Below are 25,928 nucleotides of genomic sequence, written 5' to 3'. Positions count from 1 at the left end.
TGTTGTATAAAGATAAGGGGTATGGAAAGGGATCAGCAACTCCTAAGGTGTGAGCAACTTGGAGAATTAGTTGAGAAATGGAAGAAAAAAATCTGCTTGCAACAGTGCAGTGGTTACTTATGCAATGGATTTAAAGTGTCTGTTTATACTTTCATTTTCCTTTTCCTACATAAGCTAGTAAGTAAAATCCTGCATCAAAACAGTCAAGCAGTAAAGCATTAAAACAAATCCGTTTATTGTAAAGAAACCCAGCTTTAGCATTTTCAGTGAATTACCTTTCCATCAAAAGGATCAAACCCAAAACATACCACAAAGACATATTTACTGATTTCTTTAATACTCAGGAGCCCAGGTGGCTTTTTTCCATCACTCCCCAAACAAAACCAGACCCACCCACCAGCGAAAAGTCTTGCATTGCCCCCATTCTGAGCATCTTGATGCATTCCTTTCAAGTTTCTGAGAATGAGCTTTGGTATTTGAAAAGCTCTCATAGAACAGCTTTGCAGCAGCCAGGTTTATGTGCCACTGCTATTTGCAGAGTCCTGAAAGCTGGGAGTTTTGCTACCCATTTAATTAATCTTCAGAAGGATCCAGAGCAGATCCCCGTGACTTTCAGACAGTTTTTTGTCAGCTCGGTGTGTGCCACTACCATCTACTGGCCAGGCTGGGACTGCGTTTCCAAGCTCCCTTTCCAATGTTGCTGCAACTGTTGGAGCTCAGCTAACTGCTCCTGCCAGCTCCCCACACAAGGGCTGCATCAGACTGTCACAGATCAGCACTGCTCTTCGGGGGTTGCAAATCAACACAGCGCTGATCACCAAAGGAAATATTATTCTAGCTCAAGAGGCCTTTTTATTGAGAGCTGAGGATTTTGAACCCAGTTGCTGAATGGGCACAATTTAGCTTTACACCAAAAAAGCCTGCTTATATATAAATGGCCTGGAGGGAGGGTATGCCACGGATTTCATTACGGGGGATTTATTATTACAGGAGCCTGAGGATGACTGTTATTAAACTAATGGAGGGGCAACATGATGGAAGAAAAATGTAGGAGGCTAAATTAAATGGGATTTTGTGCTGTGGCACCCTGGGAACCAGAGCTGGCCAACTCTCACACGGTGTGCAAAGTTGTTCTTCCTTACGCTCCCTCTGGATCGTAGTGCACAGATTTAAAGCAGCCCCACTGCCTCTCTTCACAGAAGTGTGAGCATCTGTGCAAAGGCTGGGGAAGGGAGGAGGCTCCCTGAGCACAGCAGGAGAGCACTGCTCATGAGAGGCACAACTGGAGAGCTGAGCCTAGGAGTCACGCTGCCCACTTCCAGCCACAAGCCTTGCTTCGCCCGTTCATGCCAGACACGTCCAGCATACATACATTCCTATTGCAGCCTCCTGTCCATCTGGGATGCAACAAATTCATCAGCATCTCACATCTTTTTCCTCACAGATGCACGGCAAGGACTGCCTAAGGGACCAGGAGGTAAATTCTCTCCTGAAGCAGTCTGCAAAAATAAGCATGTTTGTTGGTTGGTTGGTCAGTCTTGTTTTGCTTTTCTCAAAAGTTACTATCTGGCAGACAAGGTTTGTCATACACTGGCCTGAGTACACCCATCTTTGATGGGGATACTCTTCCACTCCTTCCACTCCAAATCACGGGAGCGGTGAAACGTCTAACACTTCCCTCTCAATAAACACACTCAAAGAAATGGGCACAGCAGGGGAAAATGCAACCTTCACTTGCCTGCTCAGGCTCTGGTGAACCTGGTTCTTGGACATGGGAAAGACCTCAGTGCCACAGCAGAAGCTACCGCTCTGCAGTCCGTGTACTTCCACCTTGCTTGTGGCAGAAATGAACCGGATCCCACACTACACAGCCTCTGCAATCTAGCAGGGCAATTCCTCCTGCCTGTCACCCTCCTGGAGGAGCCTGGCTCCCCAGCTGCAGGGAACAGGCACTAGGCTGAGAGAATATCCACGCATCACTGATGTGCTCCCCCCCATTGTACCTACTGACAGCGTGTGGCTTTTTCCCCTCCCAGAACCTCCTGCACGCAGGTCCCAGGACGCCCTTGTTCATGCCCTGGGGAACACCGGAGCCATCACACATGTGCGTGGGTCTGCTGAGTCCAGCCAGGTAGGCAGAAAGCAGCCTGCTGCAAGCAGTCCCTCTCTGCCAGGATAACCTGGTGCAAAGCCTGGGAACTGCTGCTAGAAGACACTAAAGCTTGGCAGCTAATTAAAGCTGGGGGAAAGGAAAACTGCAGCACAGAGAGTTGTTATTCACACTTTAATTTTCCAGTTGAAATAATACAGTGAACGTCACTGCCGGTAGTATCACAGTCAGCAATCAAAACGTAGGCACCACATACTCTGATCAGGAACAGGGTAGGAGATCTTGAATTAAGGGAAAACAAGTGAGCTATGGTAAAATCCATAGAGTCACAGAACAACCCAGATGGGAAGGGACCTCAAAAGATCAGCAGGTTCAAACTTTTATGGCAGAAGGGAACCTAGATGAGATTATCTGGCACCCTGTCCAATCACATCTGGAAATCCTCTAGTGATGGGGGCTCTACCATACCCCTGGGGAGGCTGCTCCAGCAAATAATTGTTCTCAGCATAAAAAAAGAAGTTCTTAGATTTACAACAAGGAATAGAAAGCAATCAGCAGTTACATTCTTGAGTGAATAATACTTGCAATTAGAAAAGTTAAATGATGAAAGATTTTTAAAATAAATATTTACAGGACTGTTCCCTTAGAACTATTTCAAAGCATGAAGAAAACACTGCTTGAACTGTTTTTCCCTTAATGCAAGATCACGCACATCATAGTCTATGTTAATCAACAATCACTATTTTGAGGTTAGGGTTATTTATTATACAACTGCCCTTCAAATATATTAAAAATGATTACAACAGACTTCAAGGAAAATTGATAAAATGCTTACGTCAAGTTTTTTGAAAAAAATATACACCTTCATTAACATCAAAATCTGACAGAGTATGCTTAACTAGGTAACAGCATAAGAGCCTGATAAATGCACGTCCTCTGAGGTGACCCAGCTTACTCTTGCAAGCAAAAAGCATCCTGCAAGCCACTCTAACTGCTGTAAAAAGGCAGTGTGTACACGTGTCAGTGAATGTGATGAACAAAAGATGTTGGTTTTAGCTTCTCCAACTGTATTTAAATAGGTGAAATTCTCACGGGGAAGGGAGTGATGGTCACAATCTTTTATTTTTTTTAAATGTGAGATACCGCAAAATTAGCCCCATGGAAGCTATCACAGTTCATACACACAAATAGCGAATGGTCTGGCAACTGCACTCCAAAGCTGCAGTGCACAACCTGTAATAATGGGCTTCACATACAAGCAGTCCCATACATAAATCTGCAGATCCACAGCCAAGCTTCAAAAACATTCCTGAAGACTAATGGATGGGGTCAAACCACTAGACAAAATATACAGAGAAAAGCTATTCAGCTTTTCTGATAAAAAAATCTGATGGAAAAATCCCGACAGGAAAAAAAAAATTCAGAATAAGAACATCTAATAGTTACAGCCACAGAAGTTTTTTTCAAAAAGTCAGATGAAAATTGTATTGGGATCAAATGCATCTGTAGCCTCCTTGACCACGTTTCTTGAATTCTGTAAACCAGCACAGAAATGTTCTATGTATCAAGTAATTAAGAAAAATATAACCCTAGACATAATTATATGACATGAAAAGGCAATTTTTGCAATGTTTATAGAACTGGCCATGTGAAATCCAACTGAAAGGAAGTCATACATTCCTCTGTATGTGCATAAATACTAAATAAAAACACTGCAGTTGGCTTTGGCTGCTTGCTAAACTCTCAAAAATGTGCCTCCATCTTAGGGCTGTTGCAAAATTCCTAGAATGAGTCACCGCATAACAAACAAACAAACCGACCCAACAACATGCGCAGCCCTTCACAGCAGCCTTTAGAGATGATTGAAGGCACAATAATTACATGCTGAAGTAACTCTTTGTGATTAACATTTTGTTTTTCCACTCTGCAATAAAAATAATAATAAAAAATCCTGCAAAAGCCATTCAGATATTTTCACAGAAGTGGATGGAGGATTGGGTAGGGTTGTGGGAGTCCCCCAGGGAGTCAGCATGTCCACTTTGGACCACTGTAACCTGAAACTGGGTCTTGCAAAACCACCAGCCTGGGAGGAACAACTGGCCAGTGCAAGCTCACTCCTTCATTAGCACCTTAGTATGATGACTGAAAGTGAAAAGCAGCCTTTTGAGGGTGTGTTTTGGGATTACAGGACTCTCTGACTAGAGAGAGGGGCATCCTTTGGGAACTGCAGATGTGATTCTCCCTCATCTTCTCCTTATGTTTGGAGAGCTGAGTCTCAGAAGAGTGCACATAAATACTACTTGCAGTATTTCTGTAGGTGAACACCAAAGCCATTTATTACTGTAACATTAACAAGACTCATAACAGTATTTTTCTTCAAATGGATATTGTCCCAAAGTGTCTTTAAAAGAGGTTGATGGGATTTGATTTCTGAAATAACCTGGGTGAGAGATCACATTGTTTTCTAACAGAGCACCAGAAGCATCCCTATTGAATATATTAACTTCAGGATGACAAAGTCCATACATCATCGTATCTCTAGCCTAGTATATTTTATAATGTAAACTAGACAAACTACCACAGCTCTGACACTCCCAAATCAAAAGTCACTTCACTTTTCTGCAGGCTTGGAAATCCACCTGGCAAGGATCCAATGCCTGAAAATTAACTCTTCGTTTTACAGATGCAATGGGTATTAGAAAGAACTAACCTATAATCCTTGGAATAGGTTTCAGAGTTCCTAAATACAAGGACAAATTTTAATGCTGGCTCATGAGCAGCTTCTGCAACATGTAAAAACAAAGCACAAAAGCCCAAACGTTCCTGAAGGAAGAAGCTGCATGGAAATGTCCACTGCTCAGGGGCTCGGACACAATTGTTCCACATGAGGGGTTTGAGGTTTATACTATGGGAGTGTTTTCAGTTCTCAGCTTTTCCCAAAGAAGCCAATTTCTCCACAGTTCTGTGCATCCTCACCAAATTCTGCCACCAAGCCAAAGCAGTCCAAGCACAGCAGCCCCTGCATGTTTCTAGCAAAGTTACAAGGGTTTCTCCAGAATTACATGCCCTGGGTCGCCTGCAAAGGGGCTGCAGACCCTCTGCCACCGAGGAAGGTTGGGCTCGGTGCTGGTGAGATCTGATGTGCCTGGTGCTCAGCTCCTCACAGCTCACCATGAAAACCTTTCAGACACTTTGCTGCAACAAATTCAAAAAGAAGGGAAGAGCAGTGGCTGCCACTTCACTCCTCTCGCCGCTCTTCCAGCAGCATTTAGGTGTCCTTGCTGATGGCAGAGAGAATGAGCTGCAACTGGTTCACAGAAAGAAAAATGCTGTAGGATGTGAAGTGTAACACTGAAGATGTGACTGCTTGTAACTCCCAGTGGATTAATTGTCATCTCTCTCAAAATCAGAAATGAGGATGCTTTCTTCCAAAGCAGGAACGTCTGCGTTAATCTGTGGGAAATAGGCATTTCTAATCCACAGTATCCTGCTGAAGAGTCTGTTGTTCTGTTTGTACAGGCACCACAAAAAAATGGAAATGGCAGCCAGCATCACCAATGTTACAAGAACAGCCAGAGCTGCAAGCCCAGGGTATGATGCTGAAATGGAAGAACAGAGATTGTTATTATGTAAATATAGTTTCATTTATGAGTTATTTTAAATACAAAAATACAAATATTTTATGTAAAACACTCTTCATATGCATTTTAAATCACAGGCTTAACAGTTAAAAAAAAGTAATCTCACAAAATATCAACCCAAAACATATTATTACTCCTTATAAAAATTAAGAAAGGACCAGAAGGAACTTACATTTTTCAGAGGGTGCTGTTGCATCAATATCTGAAATAGAATCCAGAACAGTTAGAAAACTATCGACAGAACTAACAAAAATTAGTATATACACTCAGTGTAACATTGACACTCAGAAGACAATCTGCCCCAAAACATACAAGAGCAGGCTGTTCTTTGTTTAACTTTACTCATGTCAATAGGATTACAACAGGCCAAGTTAAACATGACCAAATCTGTTACCTAAAATATCTTAAGTTCAGAGGAATGTATTAATTGGCATTGTGGCAAGGATGAACAACAGCATTTATGCACTTTAGAATGTGCAAATGCATGAACAGAAGAGTGCAGTGGTGCATTATTTGAGCTATTGGTCCCTGCAGTGATTTTGGCATTTTGGGTGAGCTCTCACAACACTTCAGGTCTCTTGCAGATGTTTTCCCATTGCTCACATCCGTGCAGGTGCACATACTGCAGGGTCTGTGGAGCTCAGCCTGGCTCTCTGTGCACCCATACAAAAGAAAGTCTACTGCAGAATGCAGCAACAAAAAGGCTGCACAGGTTCCTCACAGGGAGGTTACCCTGGCTGGTTTGTTCTTCCACAGATACTTTTTCTAGTACAAAACAACAGAATTATTTAAATGAAAACTGAGAGAAAGTAACAAGGAACACATAAACAATGGTTATAAGGACACGATTGCCTGCTTCTATGAAAGCACGTACCTGCATCCATTTTACATACAAATCCTTTTTTTTCTCTGCACGGAGATATTTGCCATATACCATCTGTGGTCCTCAGGCTGATACAGAAATTTCCTTTGAGATGATCAAATTCAGGCTCTCTGATGCCCCAGTTAGAATAATTTAAGGGAGAGCCATCAGACCAGGAGACTGTCTCATCTAAGGGCAGAAGTTATAAATCATTATAAAATGTTATCATGCTTTGTTAAGCATCTGTGTTTCAGTTGGATTTACCTTCACACACACAAAAAAATAATACTGTATTAAAGGAATGCCAGGATTTTGTCTGCTTGGCTATTATAATCCTTTTTTGTTGCTTAAGAATTTAAAAACATACTACATAGCTGATACAGAAGATAGCCTGCAGTGCTTCTTTAAGAAGCAAATTAAGGCCCTCTCACACATGCATATATATTGACTTTTCAGAAACCTATTAAACGATTACAGAAAAAAATTGGTACACAACAAACAGGTAATAAACAGCGAAAAAAGTTTCAAAAGATAATACTGCTTTGGATGGGGCTTATACCAGCATTTAAAAAAAATAAAAAATCCATATTCTTACATTCAGTTCTCTTCCACCCAAAACTTACTATCTGTAACATGCAGGATGTTCAACCAAACCATTTGCACAGAATAACCCAAACTGTGCAATTCTTCCAGAATGAAGGTATTTTCATCTTCATCTTGAATAGTCAGAAGATTAGATCCTGTAGATTAAACACAAAACAGATTTTCAAACAATTCCTGAAACTGAAAATTAACTTTGCGCCTTTTAAAAAGTTAATATGAGGAACCTTAATTGAAAAGGTTGAAATGTCTGGTTATACATTATAACTTCTTAAATTTTGCAACTAATGTTAAAAAGGCTCAGGTTGATATAAAACTCTTTGCACATCATTTTAAAACAATTTTGAAGTGAAGAAATAAGTTTTGTGTCTTATTCCAGAAATCAGTATTTTCATGCAGAAAGGAACATTTTTTGATGTATATAGCCTCCAATTTTGTAGTTGGCTTATGAGCTCCACTGTTGTTATCTTGCACTAGAGAAAATACATGCTGTGATTTTCAGAAGAATGGGGGTTTTTACGATATCATGATGACATTTTACAGCTACAAAATAATCACTTACCTTGATTTCTGCAGACTTCATATGCAGTATCAAAACTTGTGCCCTGGAGAACTGTGGTAAAACTGTAGCAACTGTTTTTGAATTTGATCCAGGGAACAGTTTTTTCTGAACATAAGCCTTTATAGTCAGTGAGTTTCTTCTCTGTGATGGAAATAACAGCACAGCTTTATTGGCACTACAACATACACATTAACATAACATACCACACACTGTTTTGGAATAATGCTAATAAGCATGTTATTCTGTTATGTCTCTATTTTTCAAAGTGAAAATCTAGCAACTGTATACATTTGTATTAGAACTGTAGAGCTGGTTTTATTCCAGCTGAAAATCCTTGAGGGCTTGCACAGTAATAGCAGGATATTTATCTAACACAGAGTGATGTGCACGGGGAGTTGAGGAGCATCCTGCAGGCACTCTGGGCTGCTCAGCATCTCCGAGGGATTTCCAGGGGCTGCAGAGCTTCTCTCCACAAAGCCACAAAGATAAATGAATGCCAAATACCGTGGCACGGAGGCAGATAAGAGCTTCCCATTGGAGCTTCCCATTGGAGTGCAGCAACCAGCCTCTCCAGTGTACAACATACTGTGCCAAAGAGCCTCCCTGAGTCAGCTTGAGTGCAGTTCCAGACCTGAATTCTATGTTCAAATGAAGACCAGGTAATTGGTAGAGCTCTAAGGACACTAAATGTATTTTAGGATACAGGAAATTATTCTCACCTTTATTTAAAAAAAGAAGTTGCAAAATCTTTTATGTGCAATCAGTGAAGATGTGACTTATTTTTTCACTTTGCACTAAATGCTTCTCTTTTCCCATTCGACAGTTTATTACAATTAACTGAATTTATTTCCCTTCAAGCTAGTTATTAACAGTCATCATTTTTTCTTAGATAATATAGTATTCACTGAAGAGAGAAAGTAATTTTCTTGTTCCTTTCCTATTATGGCAGTTCTCTTTTCATTTTCAGATGGACTGGACCTGATGGCCAATATTTTATGGGAAACAAAAGGCTTTGCAAATAGGAGATAACAGCAAGAAAATACCAAATATATATATGTATATATATATATATAGGTTTTGAATAAAGTATCAGCATTGCTTAACCTCAAATTGATTTATTTCCTTTCATATACTTCCACTGCCCCTACACACATTTATATTAAATCTTCGCAGCTGCAAAACTTAACTTCAACTTACTAGGTGGCACGTGGCAGACTGCTCCTTGCAGAAGTCGTTCACAGTTTGCACTCTTCCAGTGCCCCGAGGTATCCATATACACACAGCTGCCAAAGGCCTGGGACTCGTCATCTTCCCAGAAGGTGAACAAGGACCTAGTCCCATCCGACCATTCAAAGTTAAGCCCGTTCTGCCAAACCAAATTTTACATTATTCCTCTGATATACTTTACTGCCATACAAATGCCTTTTCTTCTGGTGGCATCCTGACCAGAGCTCCTTCTACCCCTCCTAGGCTGGGTTATAAACAAATGACAGTTCCAAAGACCCTCCCGACTTATTTCTAGGAGACCACAAGCTACATCTACCTTGCTTTTCTGTTTGGTGGGTGGGTATTTGGGTCATCAAGTGCAAGTGATTATTGAGCCATAAAGCAGCTCAAAATGAACCATAATTTGAACGTTAACACTACAATATATAAATTTTTTCATTTTTTTAATGTTTTCTATGGCTTTCATTTTTCAGTACTCACTGCATCAACCCATCTTTCATTAAATCTATGTATCATGTTGCGAAACATAGCTAGGGCTCACGCTAGAGTTTCACTTCCAGCTGAAAACTTCACATAACTTCTAGTGAATGATACAGATATTAGTTTGCTAATGAAAAAAAAATAAATCACATAGACAGTGAATCCATTACGCACATCTGCAGTGAACAGCCCGATCCAGTGGTTGTATCCCAGCCGATTCACAATGACTGTGAGGAATGCTTGGTGATACTGATCTGCAATGCTGACCAACTCAGCTCCATTTGCCATGCAGGTTTTTAAAGCTGCAGACCATGTAAAATTCCCACGTATTAGGTTATATGTTCTGTTTGCATACTCTAAAGTATCTGGCACCGGGTACATTTCAGATGCGTTGATGACATGCCTGGATGTGTCTGTTATAAACAGTAAAAAGATTATTTTTTTAAATGGATAGCTTGAACACAGTGGAACAAATAATAAAACTATGCTTACAAACAAATCTAAAGATTGCAAATTCCTTGATTTCAGGAAGGCACGGCAAACAAAATAGTTGACTACTAGAACAGTATCTGAAAGGTGATCATCCCACAAAACTCATGACAAGAGTGAATGACTATAATGTGTCCAAAAGAAAAACCTGGATGGAGTTGGTTCCACTGAGTAGACCTTTGAAAGTCTGCAGGAAATCGCATGGGATTTGGCCATATCCCAGATGTGGGCTGCAGCATGCTCTTAACCCTGACTCCTTGCATGTAATTTAGAGCAGTTCTTTCTTGAAGGGTTATTTGCAATCTTTTCCAAGCTCAGTTCACAGCACAATATGTGGACTCACAAATGATTGAACAGGCACAACTGAAGGGATGATGAACAGTTGCTTCGCTAAGATGTGGAGTGTTTATAAATTCAGTTTCCTTTACAGCTAACAGGAGTGTTAACAAGCATCTTAAAGAAGTTAACTGATTATTTGTAATCCACAAATCATTTACAGTTTGAGAATTCTAAGCAGAACAAGTTCTGCTCTTGAGCTTACTGAAGCGCTCCATTTTGTTCCAGCTTTCAGTGTGTGTCACTGCTTAAAAAATTAAATTAGGAAATACAGTAAAATGCTGACAGAGTCCTAATACGAGCATCACTGTGAGATTAGATCCCAGTTAAGATCTCCCTCCTGGCAGCTTCCCTCCTGGACAGCCTTTTAAAGCCATTTCTGCCTGTTTGGAGCAGCAGCAAGGGGGTTAAGATAAAAATGTAAACACAAACCAATCAGAGGAGGAAAATGCATTTTTTCTTCCCTTTACTGTATGCAAGATTACTCCTGCACTCCCCACAACTGAGCTTTGTAATAAATGATGTCAAACATGGTTATGGTTCTCAAGAGCCACATGTGAGTTCTGCCCAAAGTGTGCTGGTTTACTCTATTTACTCCATTAAGCCTCTTGCGGAGAGCCACAGGAGCTACTTCCTCTTTAGGGCTTAACTATGAGGTGACAGATAAAGCTGAGCCATCCTAAACAACCACCACATCCAGTATAGCCCCCAGGGGTGCTCCACAAAGGCTCAGATGACAGCCCAGCCCTGGCTTTAGAGTGCACACTTTGCCACCAGTCCATTTTGGTAACATGCTGCGACAGCAGCACCAGCAATGCCCAGGACGTGCTCAGGGTCAGCAGCAGCTCCCACTTGAGAGGCAGCTCTGCTGCTCAGCTCGAGCAAAACCACAGCGAAACAACATGCGTTCCCTGTGAAATCCTGCTGCTTCTGGCAAGTGGACATTACAGTGACAGAAATGGAAAAGCACAAGAAAAAAAGGCAAGCTACGACTGATCAGCCAATTGGCTTGCACTGTTCACAGAAATACATCTTCTAGAGTCTAGTCTGGTCCGAGATTACAAGTCCAACAACAACAAATACTTTCATCCAAATTATCCTGTTTTGCCTTTTGTAATTTCATGCTGGTACTCTGCTTACAATGACAGACAACATGAAATTCCATCTCTAGTCTTAAATCCACAATATGTAGCTCAATGCTAGGAACAAAATTTAACAGCAAAAATTTTTTTGAGAAATTACTTCAACATCACAGCTATTGATTTATTAAATAGTATAGAGCTAGTCTGATGAAATATCAAAGTAAAACTACCTTAAAAATCTTTTTTATTCCTGGTTTTATAGACACCTCTAACAAGCTGCTTCTAGATGGAAATAAAGTGAATAAAATGGAATTCAACACGAGAACAAATGAGAATAGACGCAAACCAAAACAAATTCTTACCCTGCTTTTTTTGGCAAACAAACCCATAATTTTTCTCACAGTTTTCTAAGTACCATTTTCCCGTAAAATAAAAATTCGGGCTATTTGATACCAATGTACAAAGTGGAACTTGCTCTTCAACGTTGGCACTATTATAACGCTGCCTCTGCAATCAACACAGAATCTTACATTAATTATAAAAGACGCTATGTAAAACAAGACATAATTAATAATTAGCTGAAACTCACTGTTATATATATATATGTAGTTAGGTAGAACAATGAACATTCACATAAATGCTATTTGGCCTCATAGGAAAACATGTTGCAAACTTGCACTGAACAAACTAAAACATTAACCAAAATACTAACTAACTTAGTGTAGAAAATGTACTAAAATATGAAATTCATAATATTATTCATAAACTTTGCTCAGACCTAGCATAAGGTACCAACCATATAATTTAAATCCCAGTGCTTGACTGAAATCGTAAAATAATGGGACTACATCCATAAATTACATAAATAACTGTCTAGATAGTGCTCTTTTTGCAACCTCTAGCTACACTCATAAAATTGTGCCCACAGTTGTCTGAAGTTGCAGAAGTTAAGAGAAGACTAAGTTGCTATAACAAGTTTGGCCTTGTCTTTGTGGCATTTGTGATGATTGCAGCCAAAACAACAACTCAATGTCCTTAAAACCCTCAGAAATACTCACATGCACTGCTTGAATTGGAGACCAATTGGAATACATTGGAGGATTTTCATTCACCCACTTTTCATAATCATCACTCTGGAAACCTATCCAAACACTAGTTTTCTGTCCAAATAGATTCATTGTTATGAAAGCTGAAAAATGAAAACAGAAGTAAAATATCAAATACATTAAACTGGTAACCATTTGGTTGAAGTCTCTTCCAACACGTTAAAGCACTGAAAAATAAAACTACCAATCAAAGGCATTACCTACTTACTAGAAAGCAGGAACATGAGTGGCATTTCATTGTCATCTAGCTATAAATTCAGTAGCACTAATTAACTTCAGCTGGGTCAAGAGCTAGCCTATTAAGTCTTCTAGAAATTGTGACAGTAGTTCGAACAACTTAAGCTGGAGTACAACTTTATTCAGGGTACTGGATCGTTGAAAAACTTTTTTCATTTTTGGTGAAAAGAAATATTTCTCAAATAAAGTTAGCCAATTAGATTCTTGCCACCTCCAAACAGAAGGTTTTACAAATGCATGGAATTCAACCACAGATTTTTGTGAATATGGATTTTAAATATTCCTGAATGTGCTAGCATTCACTTCACTAACATTTCCAGCCTAGCACTTTGTGCTATAATATAGATCAGATTTTAAGTAATATTAATGGATAAAAATGAGATTGCTTTGACAACAGTGTGATGTTGTATTCTTTATATTTTGGGAAAACAGGAAAGAAAACACATACTGATCTGTTTAAAGCACTGGAAACCTGAGTCCAATTTGTGTGATCTTTTTTCCTAAATCTGTATCCAAGATTAAACCTTATTAAAGCATCACAGTGAAGATGAAATTTCATTTATTTAAAAATACGTTCAGTATTCTACCTTGTTCCAGTTCATCTTCGAGGGAAGCGAGGGAACCATCATATCTACTGCAGAATGCTTGTGCAGAGTACCAGCTCCTCAGGTGGTCTGGATCCTTCGGAATTTGTATCAAAAAGCACTGTTTCAAAAAATAAAAGGCTTGCTTTGTTTTTCCTCCAGTTTAAACTGCTCACCAGTTATTAAAAGTGCTGGATCCACAGCCACAGATGATACCATGCGGTCAGTAGCATACTACTGCATTTCACATAAAGACACAGGTCTCCTTCCCTGCTTTTCCAGTGTCTAACCTGTCCTGCTGAGAACCCCTGGATACCATCAGGTGGGCTAGTTAGGATTTGAATCATTGCCACTGAAACACTTCACACACTTTACTGAAACTACCTATTTCATTAGTTTCTGTCCTGTATTGGATCATTTCCACATTCCTGGTATTGGTGTTCAGCTGCACTTAGGCTTGGATTCAAACTGTTTGTTTAAAAATAAATGTAATCTAGGTTAAATTTATCATTATAGTCACTGCATTTTAGCACTGGCATAAGCCTGGACACCTCAATGCACGTCACCGTTAAGGAATGTATGTGTTTAAGAAAAGCCTAATGAAGTGACTGCCTTTGAAACTTCAATTTCAAATAGGCTTCAGTTTATAAGCATCTTTGACAAACACTATTTGAAACCACATCTTTAGGAGGATGACATCCATTGTATACACCAAGGGGTCAGAGTTCTGTTTTTAGGCCATAACAGAATTGTTATAATGGGAAAAGGCATGGAACAGGCTTTTTGATGGCATATGTATAAATGTGCTTAGAAAGCTTTTGCATAAATAAGTATACATTTCCTTGAACTAAAGTAGAATTTAACACCGTATTAAGGCACTTTCTGTGTACAAAGCTACTTAACAGCCATAAACCTTCATATCACCGTGTCAGTATTCATAAACCTAAGGGCCCTGCTTTCAAAAACTAAGAAAGTTTTCAAATACTGAATAATCTTTAAGAAGTCCAATTTCTGTCATAAATATGGAATGCGTTTTGAATAGTCAAACAGCAGGAAAAAATGTTTTACTTTGAATCCAAAGTGCAACCAGCCCTTGGGACATATTCCTTGTTGGTTCTGGTCTTTTGGAATCTCTTTCTCAATTTTCCATGCAATTTTACGTTTACAAATACAAGGAAGAGAAACAGTACAGTTTTCATCACCCCAGAGTCCTGTGTAAAAAGAAAAAAAAAAAATCAGAGTTCAATATTCACCTGAGAACTGGAAAGAACATTTTTTTAGCTTAGATATTGTTAAGAAGGGTATCCCCTTTATTGGTTGAACAAGTCAAGATCCTACATCAAACACATTTGGACATATCATGTTATAGTACATGTGATGGTCCATGGGGCTCACATTTTTATTCACAGTTTGATTTTATTAAGTTAAACCAATTCCTCTACGCTGAGTCATGTAACATATGCCTATATCATCATTTAAAAAAAAAAATCAAAAATCAATTATATATAAAAAAAAAAAGAGGAAGCATATAGAAATTACGTCTTCCAGATAAAATAGTTTGACTTCCTTTCATTGAAAATTGTTGGCAAGATGCAGGTACTGACATCCAGTGCTGACCTGCTTAGAAGGAAAATAGATTTTTCAGAGGAACACAATGCACTCAACAATTTGTTGACCTGCTCCCATCTGTTGGCCAGCTGATGGGAATGGGCGGGATCCTCTTCCCCCCTTTTTTTTTCTTTTCAGTTTTGGCTTTTGGATTACAAGAGTGCAACTGGATCACTTTTTTCAGCTCTTCTCATAAATATAAAGCTGGATATTTTTTTCTTCCAAAGAACCTGACATGTTTACCTTATCATATGACTCACAAATCAGAAAACAGAAACTGAGAAATGATAAAAATCACTGGAACTGGCAACATTTTAATTTATTTTATTACAGTAGCAAAAGAAAGATCTATGTGACAATGTAGAGGCTAGCACCATTAGATAACAAAACATGGTACCCAAAATTCTTCAGCAGATTGGCTATGCGATCAAAAATGAGATAGAAACCTCAGTATTTAAAAATGTTTGCTGATATAAAAACAGTTTTTGAAAGTAGGAAAAATTGCAGCTCGGTCCATCTGGCTCTTTTGGTTATGAGAAAAGTGACTGTGAAAACCAGCAACGCATCAACACTTTTTGCTGTGCCACATAATAGATTCTTAAGTAAAAGTAAAGATTCAGTATCACTGGGGTATTTATATTTTGACATTAAAATACTAGAACTATTAATATACTTTTAAGCCCCATCACCTTGTCTCAGAGAAAATTCATGATACTTTGCTGCTCTTTTCTTAACCATAGAAACAGCTATGCAATCTATAACCACGTAACAAGATTGTAATACAAACTGCACTTCTTGAAAGCAATTAAGAACATAACCCCCTTTGGAAAACAACAGAATCAATTCACAACTCCTGCAAAACAGGAAATATAAAATGAACCTGTTTGTGATGAAATGAAGCCACATCTTTTCCCTGGTTTATGCAGATCTCGTTCTCTCCCTTCATTCCAGTTCTGATATGTTACTAGTGATTCATCTCTCCAGCTGCACAGAAATGTTAAGAGTGTAGTTACACTTTTCCCTGTCCTGACCTAAAAATACAGCCCCCATTAAAAGTGTTGTAAGTAGATACAGGGTAAAAAGTGCCCATTTATTAGCTAAGCGTTAAAACAAATGAAGAATGGGTTGGTAGTCAAGCTTTGGCTTTCATCTTTTGTACCCCTTTCAGAAGAAATACTGTAACATGGAAATAAATGAAGGGTAATGTATTCTGAAAGGTATTTACATGAAAGCCGAAGTTGTCTCTTGAATATCCCACTCAGTCATCAAACAGTTTTAGTCCATCAAACTGAACGGCAGCTTGTAAACAAGACATGCCAAGTACAAATCAGAGCAGCTGAAGCACACGCTTACCGAAATTCATTGCTGGCATTTTCTGCGTGCAACCCAATCCACCAGTGAACATCACTATTCGATAGCTACAAAAAAAAAAAATGTTTTGCCATATGTTTAACTGTTGTTGCCCTCTTATCAAAGCATTAACAAACTCCTAAAACCAGACCCTGTTTGTATTCAGGCAAATAGCATCTCCTTTTGGGTTCAGATGGAAAAACAGGTGCTGAACCCTGCCTGTGTGAATTTACGGGACTACTTCTGCCTCCCTTCAGCAAGGTTATTCGTCTAAGTAAAGCATGATTTAGCCCTGTTTCCACTGGACTGCTGATGTAACTAGGTTGTCAATTTAAGGAATTTACAGCCTATCTGCCCTGGCAATTACTGTAGTCTTAGTTCAAAACTATAACTTAAGTAATTATCTATTTTTAGTAAAGTACAAATATTTCCTCTGAGCATTAGATAGACCTGATGTTTCCAGTATGCTTTCTAAGAGCATTTACATTACTTCTTATAGCTCATACAATGGATTCATAGACACACTTTTTAGACTGATTGTTATGCTCATGAAAGGTTCTAGACTTCCAGTCCTAAACGGCAAAGTATTATGGATAATTCACAGAAATAATGTAATTCAAACAGCCACTTATTACTGCTGTGCTAACTTGATTCTGATTTAAACTCTGAAGAAGCCTTCACTTTCAAGATCAGTCAAAGAGTCACGGTTTGGGGGTCAATGGGAAAGTCAATAAGGAAAAAAAAAAAAAAAATGTTATGAATGTTACAGGGCACTGTAAATGTTATCTGGCCATTTGGAAGCATTACTTTTTCTCCAGAAAGAATTTAAGTGCCCTGTGTATTTTGGCAGCCATACAGCCCTTAGAGTTAGTTAGGATTTCATAAGCTAACAGCATATATAGCAATATCAAATTAAAAAAAATAAAAATCAACGTTTTGGACAAAGAACAGATTCTAAGTAATGCTGTCTGGTTTGATATTGACTGGGCCTTGAGTTCAGCTTTCTAATCATAGCACTTAGCATACATCACGATTTTTACAGTAGTGAAAAATGTGATTTTAAATCCTGTGTGAAGAAATCGTTACAAAGTTTTCTAATAGCACATACAAATTCTATCCAGACTCCTCATTATTATTTTAGTGATTGCCATCCTTACTCCTGCTTCCACAGAAAATCAGTTACAAGCATTTAAGGACACACCTGGCTGTATTGCAAAAGTTTAGCCAAAGGCAGCAGGTTTTAAAATAGCTCAATCTGTCATATTCTGAAATGAAGCTTGAAGTTAACCCAATTTCAAATGCAAATGGAGTAAACTTGGCATTTTCACCATCAAATGCTACGATATCCACTACTTCAGTTATGAAGCTGCTTTTGAAAGATCTCTTGTAAGTAAATATGACTTTAAAGAAGCATCCTGGTTAGCCATTTTAAGTGATGTTAAGTTGGAAAAATACATCTTTTTTTACAGCTTTGTCATTTTTGAAGTCACAAGCATACAGTTTTAGATAGGACAGTAATTTCATGACAGCACAGTAGTATCTAGTAGGCATGGATGAAGACAGCTATATCAAGTTATGCTGCTCTTCCACAGTAAGCTATTTCTGCCATGAACTGCTGGTTTAGATCCAGTTCACCATGTCTTGATACAAAATCACTTTAGCAAAAGACGAAAATGACACATAACTCACTAGAAACTTAAAATACCATCCTACTAGAGAACAACCGTCCTTGTGTTTTTATTTTATGTTAAAAGCAGAGAAGGCTGTACATAACGCAAGCAAAACTACATAGGCATAAGTCGAGAGTTTTTCTGGCTCAGCACTAGTTGTTGTTCTAATGATTAAACTTTGCTATCCCTTTACATTACAACTGAAGGATTTTGCCTTCAGTAAAGCAGACAGTTTTTCAGTTATTATACGAGGAGGGTTTTTTGTATTTTCCTTCTTTCATTTTACTGAGAACACCTAAAAGAAAACACACTGTTTCTTGGAAATTCATCTGCTTCTGCAGTTATTTCTCAACTTGTCTTACCTCACTGTAGCTCTACAGAAATTCTGCTTTCTTACAGAGAGGAATTTAGAGCCAGATGTCTTTTTCCATATAAATATGTCCAGTATTAAAGGGGTCTTATTCAGGAGAGACCATACAAAGCTGCAGAAATAGGGGAATGTTGCCCAAGGTGACATATATAGAGGAAAAACTGATGTATTTTCCAAGGTCATAAGAACCCATCACTAGGGTTTGGAGCTCTATATGAGATTAAGGTGCAGGGAAATCAGTACTCTGAAATCAGGAAACATTTTGGCCAGCACTGCCCAGGATTAATCTTTCCAATCATGGTGTTAAAAGATTCAAACCATGAAGACTGTTTCAAACGTCTGGATGTACTGCCCATCTCATGCTAATATACCCACTGAGGTGTCCCACAGCACTGCTGCTCCCAGACCAGCTGCCAGTCACTGAATGGGAACCAACTGCAATTATGAAGCTGTGTGGGATCAGGAGCAATCATCTGGGTGCAGAACTGGCACATGAACAACTGAGGAGCCATGAGGGGCAAGCATGAACTCAGCTCAGCTGTGCTAGTATCTGCATCCCCTTGGTCACAGAGGGGTGGAAGCAGAAAAAGATAAGTGGGACACGCATGTGAAACATCTTTCTCTTACACGAATTCATGTCTACCTAATTACTTTCATAACTTTGGGACAGACAACTGTTTTTTGATCCTTTTACAACTCTTGAGGGAGACAGACCTGCTCATTAGCACAATGATTATGCAGATTCTGAAATGTCACTGACTTCTTTAGCTAAGCAGGGCCCCAAGGAGGGACGTGAAAAATAAAGACAGACAGAAAATTATTTCTAAAGTAAAATGTCTTTTGGATTCTACCTGAAGTAATAGGCAATCAGACTTTCCAAAATATGCAACAGAAAATAACTAGTAAAAAAAAAAAAAAAAAACAGGGAGAGCATTTATTTGTTAAAATTATAGTCTCTGTTACCTTCTTAATTTTATTTTCAATAAATGCTTGTTCACCAGAAGAATTTATTGTTGCCATTCCACTACGAAGCCAGCCACAGATAAACTCATAGGTGTCCCAGTCCGTAGGATTTACGTGGAAAAGATACTCTGCTCCTTGGTAATATGACCATGGTAGTTCTAGAAAACGAGCAGAAGAGTGAGAACTGTGCAGGCATAAAACCTCACTGGAATTCATGTTCTTTGAACTCACGTGGCCTGCTTCCAGCCACCTGTCATGGGACAATATTCCACAACTAGCAGCAAAACCGTATTTGACAGATTGAATTATGACAACGAATGGATAATTAGCAATTTTCGGCTTTATATTATATCCTGTGTTAACATAGCAATATTAACAGGGTTGCCTGGACTTTGCAAAAAGGCAATTTTAATGTTATTGAGAGGATATCAAATTCACGTGTGTAATACTGGCAATATTTATTTTTTTTTTATCTAACCTAAGTAGGATCTTACTTTTCAGTGTTCTTAACCAAAAGAGCAGCACATGTTCTTCTGTAGCAACAAGAAGTTCCTACAAGGTTACATAATTTAAGTTTTTTAACTTAAAACAGTTTAGTTATTTATTTTTACCAACAGCTTAAATTACATTTTTTAATGATAATATTTCAAGATGTGACAAAAAATTAGAAAAAAGGTTTTCATACCAGCTATGTACCAATCTGGATTCTTTGGTTTAACACCTGCGAAAATACATAAATAAATTAAAACACATCAGATTAAGAATGAGAAGAGATACTGCACTGAAATTACTTTCCCCGCATGGTGAGAATTTAATCGAAATGATGAAGAATGTTGCTATTCATGTCCAGGGACAAAAAAAGAAAAAAATTGCCACACCTAGCAATCTTAACATTTTTAGCAACTTTTATACATCAGGACTTTGGTTAACTCCTGCTAGCTAAATACTAATCGTTGCTACCCATTTTTAACCCGCCTGAACAGATAAGTCTTTGTAACTGGCCAACAAACCCTAATGGTTGCATGCAGCTTTGCCACGATTTCATGCAGAAGACCAATAGGGAGATTTGGACAAAGAACAGTCTTTTAGATATTTTTTCTTGTTTCCCCTGAATTACAAGTCAAGGATGTAATATGCAATGTGTGTTAATTAAAATTTCACCTTTTGGTATTTTGCATATCCATTCACGTTTTTCATTGCAGTGAGCAGGAAAGACTGTTTTATTTACTTTGAACACACCACAGTTTCTTGAATCATCTTCAACATATTTGCTCTCCAAAAATGAAGACACAACCTGCAAACAGCACAAACATTATTTTTAAGGGAAAATTCAAGATAAAGCATTTCAAAATTATTATAATGGAAAAAAAGGAAGGATATGGAGATGTGCTTCATGAAGAAGTAACTTCCAGACTAGGGAACTAGAGGATTACCTAAGTTATGGTGGTATAATACTAAAAACGGGATCCATACTAATTTTCTTGCGATGTCCTGTTCAATTTCCTATCTTAAATCAGACTCTACCTTTGTAAAAGAAATTGCATAGCTATGAAACCTAAAAGTTTTTTGACATGGCACTGGAACAGTATCCCCAGGGAAGTGGTCATGGCCCCAAGCTTGCCCAGAAGCATTTGGACAACATTCTCAGACATACAGTTTGATTTTGGGTGGTGCTGTGTAGAACCAGGAGTTGGACTCAATGATCCTTGTGGGTCCCTTCCAACTCGGGATATTCTAGGATTCTATGATTAGCAGTGGTCGTCCAAGCCCAACAGCCTTTGCTTTGGTTCAGCACCTTACATGACTGAACTTTGCACTCATATTCTGCAATTACTTAAGTAGTGACGGCAGAGCTGGCACCGTTCCTTACGGCTGAAAACTAATTACAGTTCAAAAACTGACCCTTCTGTGTACTCCAAAATCCACATGCTTGTTCAGAAATCTTTTACAATGCAGTGTGACATATCCTGGGCTAACCACAACATGCTTTGCAGGAAAGCACACATCCACAAAACTTTATAATTCTACTAAATTCCTTTTGCAGTTGTACAACCCTTTTGCACAGGCTGTTTTAATAGTAGTATAATGTTAACCCTGCTGTAACAATTATTTTAAATGTAGTATGTGGTTGTGAAAAAAGCAGAACTTTCCTGGCCAACATTTGTCAGTTCACATGGCTTATTTTGGGGAACTGATGCACAGATATTACTTGAGAGGTTTCTGAAATATATAGTATACGTGTATTTACAGGTGTTCTGTCAGACCACTGCCACGTCCCTCCAGAAAGTGGGTTTCTTTTATTAAATCCAATCCAGAATTGTCTTTCTTCTGTCCTGTGGTGGGAGCAGAAAAATACTTCTTACACGCTTTTTCCTTAGCTATTTCACAGATTATTTTTTAATTAGTGCAAATACTCGTTCATTTATTTATCTCACGTATCATACTGTATTACATGTATTTATAGTTTAGTATCTGGTTTTGTTTCTAAAATGTCAGGTTGTATTTTAAAGAAGAAAATGTTTAAAGTAGGATCAAATTGCAGAACCTTCAGTTCTACAGGGAATGTTACTCACAAGACACTTTGACATTAATAGTCATTTGACACCTACTACAGAGATCATCTTCAAAAACAATCACATTACAGTGTTGGTATTACACTTCTTTTCACCCATTTCTAAATTCATGAGTCAAGAGTAGAGACTTCCTTAGATACTATTAAAGAGCATGGAAGGCCTTAAATCATACATTATTTTTACAGATTAATACATTTAAAATAAACCTTGTTGATGTTAATAAAGTGTACTTACCTATCAAAAATTGTATATAACAAATTGTTTAGAAACATCTCTTCATAGATATGGGAAAAACTAGCAAGATGTGCTCCAAAATCTTGGCATAAAGTTTCTGCTTCATCCCATGTTCTTTTCATCAGAACTTTTTCACTGTGAAATATCTGCAATAAAATAAACACTGTCGTAAATGCAGTTGATTTTGGAGAGCAAGTTGTTTCAGAAGCCCATAAAAATCAAATATTATTTGCAGTTTTTCCTATAATAAAGTCTTACACATTTCTAACATAGTTCCAATTGAAGTCTTAAAGACTTTTATTCACTTTAAAATACAGTGAAGGATGGTAACAGTTAGGTAGAAGAAATGTTTTATCTAAATATTTTTGGAACAGTTTATTCCTACACTGATGCAGAATCTGAGAAACTAAATTCAAGTTTGCCACTTACCTTGTAGCAGTTGAATAGGTTGGCTTCAGACTCCCATCCAAAGTAGCAGGAACTCAAATGCCTTTGAAAAGTAAGTTCAGGTTCTTCATAGGAATTGATTTTTTGCTTGCACAATGACATTGCTTTGAAGTTCCTACAGCTTTTTACCTCCCAATAACCAACAGGGTTCTCTCCGCGCATTGCCACACATCCTCCAGAATGACCTAAAGCACAGAAGTAAGCATCGAGTGCTGGAATAAAGCACTGGAATTTTGTGAATTTTTGGTGAAATGTCTGTTTTATTGGCATCCGGTTCTATATAAAACCTTGATGGGATTACAAAGCTAGCAAGTTCTCTGGTCAGTGACCAGGTTGTAAGCCTGTCTTGGCTGACTTAAGCTTGCAAAATGAACAAAGGATTCCTTTCACAAAATGCAGAAGATAAAATGTGACTTAAAATAGTACTTTAACAAACTGCAGTAGTAAAGCAATAAATGTAGAGTCAAAAACTTGGAAGAAATTAGTGAAATGGCATGTATTTATTTTCATGTCTCCTTCTCTGGTATCTTTAAGAGGTTTATGCTTCAAAAGATGAAGAACTTAAAGTTCTAGTCATCTAAAGAGTCAAAAGCTTGGCAACAACATTGGTGGTCATATTTGAATGTTCAAATGTTCTGTACATTAACCTGCTATTTAATTTTATCATTTCTATTTTCTTGTAAAGTTTTCCTTTGTATTACTATAAAGCAAAAAAATAAAAAAAAATAAAAAAAAAAATCAAACAAGCAAACTAAGTATCAGCAAACTGAAGAGGAAGAAGAAAAAAAACCTCCACACAGTGTCCTTATTGTCAGAAATGTATGTAAGACAATCAATACTCTCTTCTTCATATAAAATGCCAAAATGGCAAACCATGTGTAATGAGAGTTTTTTGCTCCCCACAAGTCTTTTTTGTTTTGTTTTGTTTTGTTTTTTTGGTTTTGTTTTTAAATCAGTGCATTACTCACGTGGCTGATGCTTGTTCCAGTTTGCGTAGCTCAGAGAGTGATTCTTCCCATCTGTTGTTAGCCAAAAGTATTCTCCTGTGTTATTAAGGTCTTGCAGACCTATCCAAAAATAAGTTCTCTCAGATTTTACCATGCTATGGATCATGCTGGTGATAAAAGCTTGTTCAAACCTTAACAAAATGATCAGGACAAAAAGCTTGTTAGAATATACGTCAATTGGTGTTGTGGCAAGTAGGCATCATGAGAAAATGTAATCACCCAAGAATAGAAAAATATCTAAAACGTATTTAATTTTCTTTACAGAATTCTGTGGTAAATTTCACACAAAACTCTGTAGTATAAAGCAAGCATATTTTTTCCTCCTTCTTCTTCCTTTTTATTTTTTGCTCTCCAGCATTTGTGCACATTCAAGGAACCATACATTGAAATCTCTCAATGCTTATGCTACAAAATGTTAAAACAGAATATATTCATGATGAACAGATAAAAGTAAGGAAGTCTTTAAAGTAGAAAAGATAGCAGGGTCACAAAAAGATACAGAATAAAGAAAAGCAAAAGCTTTAGCACAGAAGTATCTTATTAGAACTGGACACACAAAATGGCACTAAAAATCAGAGCTGAAGGATTCAAAGCACCAGCTGTTCCGAGCTGTTTTGACTGCAGAAGCAATTAGTTTTTCCTTCTGAAATTTATTCATTTAGAAACTTAGATGAGACATTTAGATCTTTTTCAAGTAATAATGGTTGCATACAGCAGCTCCTTGTCACTTCAATGTAATTTATTCAGATATAATTGGTATAGCATTATACAAAAATGTTTTAGTTTATAAGCACATTTAATCAGCTTATGAAAATATACATGTTAAAGTTCTCAGCTTGATAAAGACTTATAAAACTTCTCTATTTTTTTCCTCCAGATTGTGAAAAGAACTGCTAAATACCGTAAGAATGATGTTAATGTAAAAATCTGAATGTATCTGTAACACTGAGTGACTGAGAACTTCTTTATTTATTTTTCATTTCCTTTGCACGTTCTCTTTTTACATCAACTCTTTCTATCCAATATAATTTTAATGAATATTTCAGGATCAACACACTGAGAAGTTTTTATATTTGTCACATCAGAGCAACAAAGCTAAGCAGTAATTAAATTTTAAGCTAACCTAGCTTCCTTTGTTGCTCCAACATCGGAACTGGAAACTAACGTAATAAACAGTGATGGCTACACCCAGCAAAAATAAAATAAAAACAAGTAAAGAGAAAAACATAGAACACATGCTTCCAGTGATGTGCAGCATGCCCTTAGCTCCCTTTCAAGTTTGAGTTGTAAACACTCAGTTGCCCAGAATTTGTCCTTTATTCTCTTAGTAAGAATTATTGCTGCATTGCAGTATACCATTGTATTTACTTTGCACAATCCTGAAATCACCTAGCAGGCCAAATTTCCATTAATTTAAAACCTTATGTTGGGTAGCCCACGTTTTCCTGAAGTTTCTAGCTATTGCACATCTGATTATAAGTGGTCACAGTGCTTCCCCCAGGGTCCTAAAGGGATGGAAGATTTCCTCTTTAAGGCTTTTTTGTTTGTTTTTGTTGTTACTGTTGTGATTTTTTTAAAAAACACGTATGTGTAGATTAAAGCATGCATAATATAGATCTATTTGAAATAGCAGTATGTCAAACTAATTGGAATCCAACATATAGGGTAAGTCATAAAACAGACCAGAGAAAATCCAAGCATCTGGACATCTGAGGAGAAGAAGGCTTTGCTGAGGCTGGAATATAGGTAGATAGAAAAAAAAAGGAAGACAGAGGTCAGATGCTCTTCAAACATATATGCTCTCCCCTGGGTTTGCTGAGGATTCATGTAAAACGTAAAACTAAATAAAAACATTTATAAAACAGTAATTGATTTGGATTAAAATCTTAAGGATTTTGATCACAAAAGTTAAATGCACTGTCATTTTTCAGTATAGCTTCCAAGTACACTGATAAAATTTCTTAAAGATGTTACATACCTTTGTATAAAGTGCTTTGTTTAGATTCCTGCATGCTCACGTGTGCACATTGCTATACATCTAAAGTAGACTAACAACTGCTTTTTACTAAAATTATTTTCAATTAAAAAATAAAGCAGAACAAACCTTTTATTCTCACCAATGTTAGTAATTATGCTCAACTCTCACACAAACAATATTTCATAATAGTAATATCTTTTGCCATGCAATGCTTTCTGAAGTTAGAATAGCTCTTGTTAGAAGCATCTTCACACTGTCTGATAGGATTAACTACCTGTTTGTTACTGAAACAAGTGCAGATGGGCAGAAATAACCACTGGAAGCATGTTCAAAACTTCGAGGGGTACTGTCGATTTTGTAACAATATCCACCATGTCTTTCCCATCCCTTTAAAGAAATGAACATTGTTTTA

At 37.7% G+C, this 25,928-nt stretch overlaps 1 protein-coding gene across 1 annotated transcript in view; it reads right to left on the bottom strand.

Moving 5' to 3' along the window:
- Nucleotides 1-2,360: 2,360 nt before the first annotated feature.
- Nucleotides 2,361-25,928, bottom strand: part of PLA2R1 (phospholipase A2 receptor 1) — a gene marked incomplete at its 5' end in the record, with an annotated part of 41,406 nt that continues 17,838 nt past the window's right edge. The window contains 21 exons of the mRNA XM_084288763.1: nt 2,361-5,709; nt 5,924-5,953; nt 6,626-6,802; nt 7,237-7,353; nt 7,776-7,916; nt 8,973-9,141; nt 9,657-9,895; nt 11,752-11,896; nt 12,448-12,578; nt 13,320-13,437; nt 14,385-14,527; nt 15,805-15,908; nt 16,278-16,342; nt 19,278-19,435; nt 19,963-19,998; nt 20,439-20,571; nt 21,526-21,610; nt 22,085-22,230; nt 22,514-22,716; nt 23,500-23,669; nt 25,791-25,903. Coding sequence (XP_084144889.1) covers nt 5,495-5,709; nt 5,924-5,953; nt 6,626-6,802; nt 7,237-7,353; nt 7,776-7,916; nt 8,973-9,141; nt 9,657-9,895; nt 11,752-11,896; nt 12,448-12,578; nt 13,320-13,437; nt 14,385-14,527; nt 15,805-15,908; nt 16,278-16,342; nt 19,278-19,435; nt 19,963-19,998; nt 20,439-20,571; nt 21,526-21,610; nt 22,085-22,230; nt 22,514-22,716; nt 23,500-23,669; nt 25,791-25,903 — 2,838 coding nt within the window. The 3' untranslated portion in view covers nt 2,361-5,494. The remainder of the gene's footprint in view (nt 5,710-5,923; nt 5,954-6,625; nt 6,803-7,236; nt 7,354-7,775; nt 7,917-8,972; nt 9,142-9,656; nt 9,896-11,751; nt 11,897-12,447; nt 12,579-13,319; nt 13,438-14,384; nt 14,528-15,804; nt 15,909-16,277; nt 16,343-19,277; nt 19,436-19,962; nt 19,999-20,438; nt 20,572-21,525; nt 21,611-22,084; nt 22,231-22,513; nt 22,717-23,499; nt 23,670-25,790; nt 25,904-25,928) is intronic.

Source organism: Netta rufina (assembly GCF_964035555.1).
Source record: "Netta rufina genome assembly, chromosome: 6".
In the NCBI taxonomy this organism is placed as follows: Eukaryota; Metazoa; Chordata; class Aves; order Anseriformes; family Anatidae; genus Netta; species Netta rufina.
The sequence above is the reverse complement of the archived record's forward strand: the minus strand, read 5'-3'. Positions and strand labels throughout refer to the sequence as shown.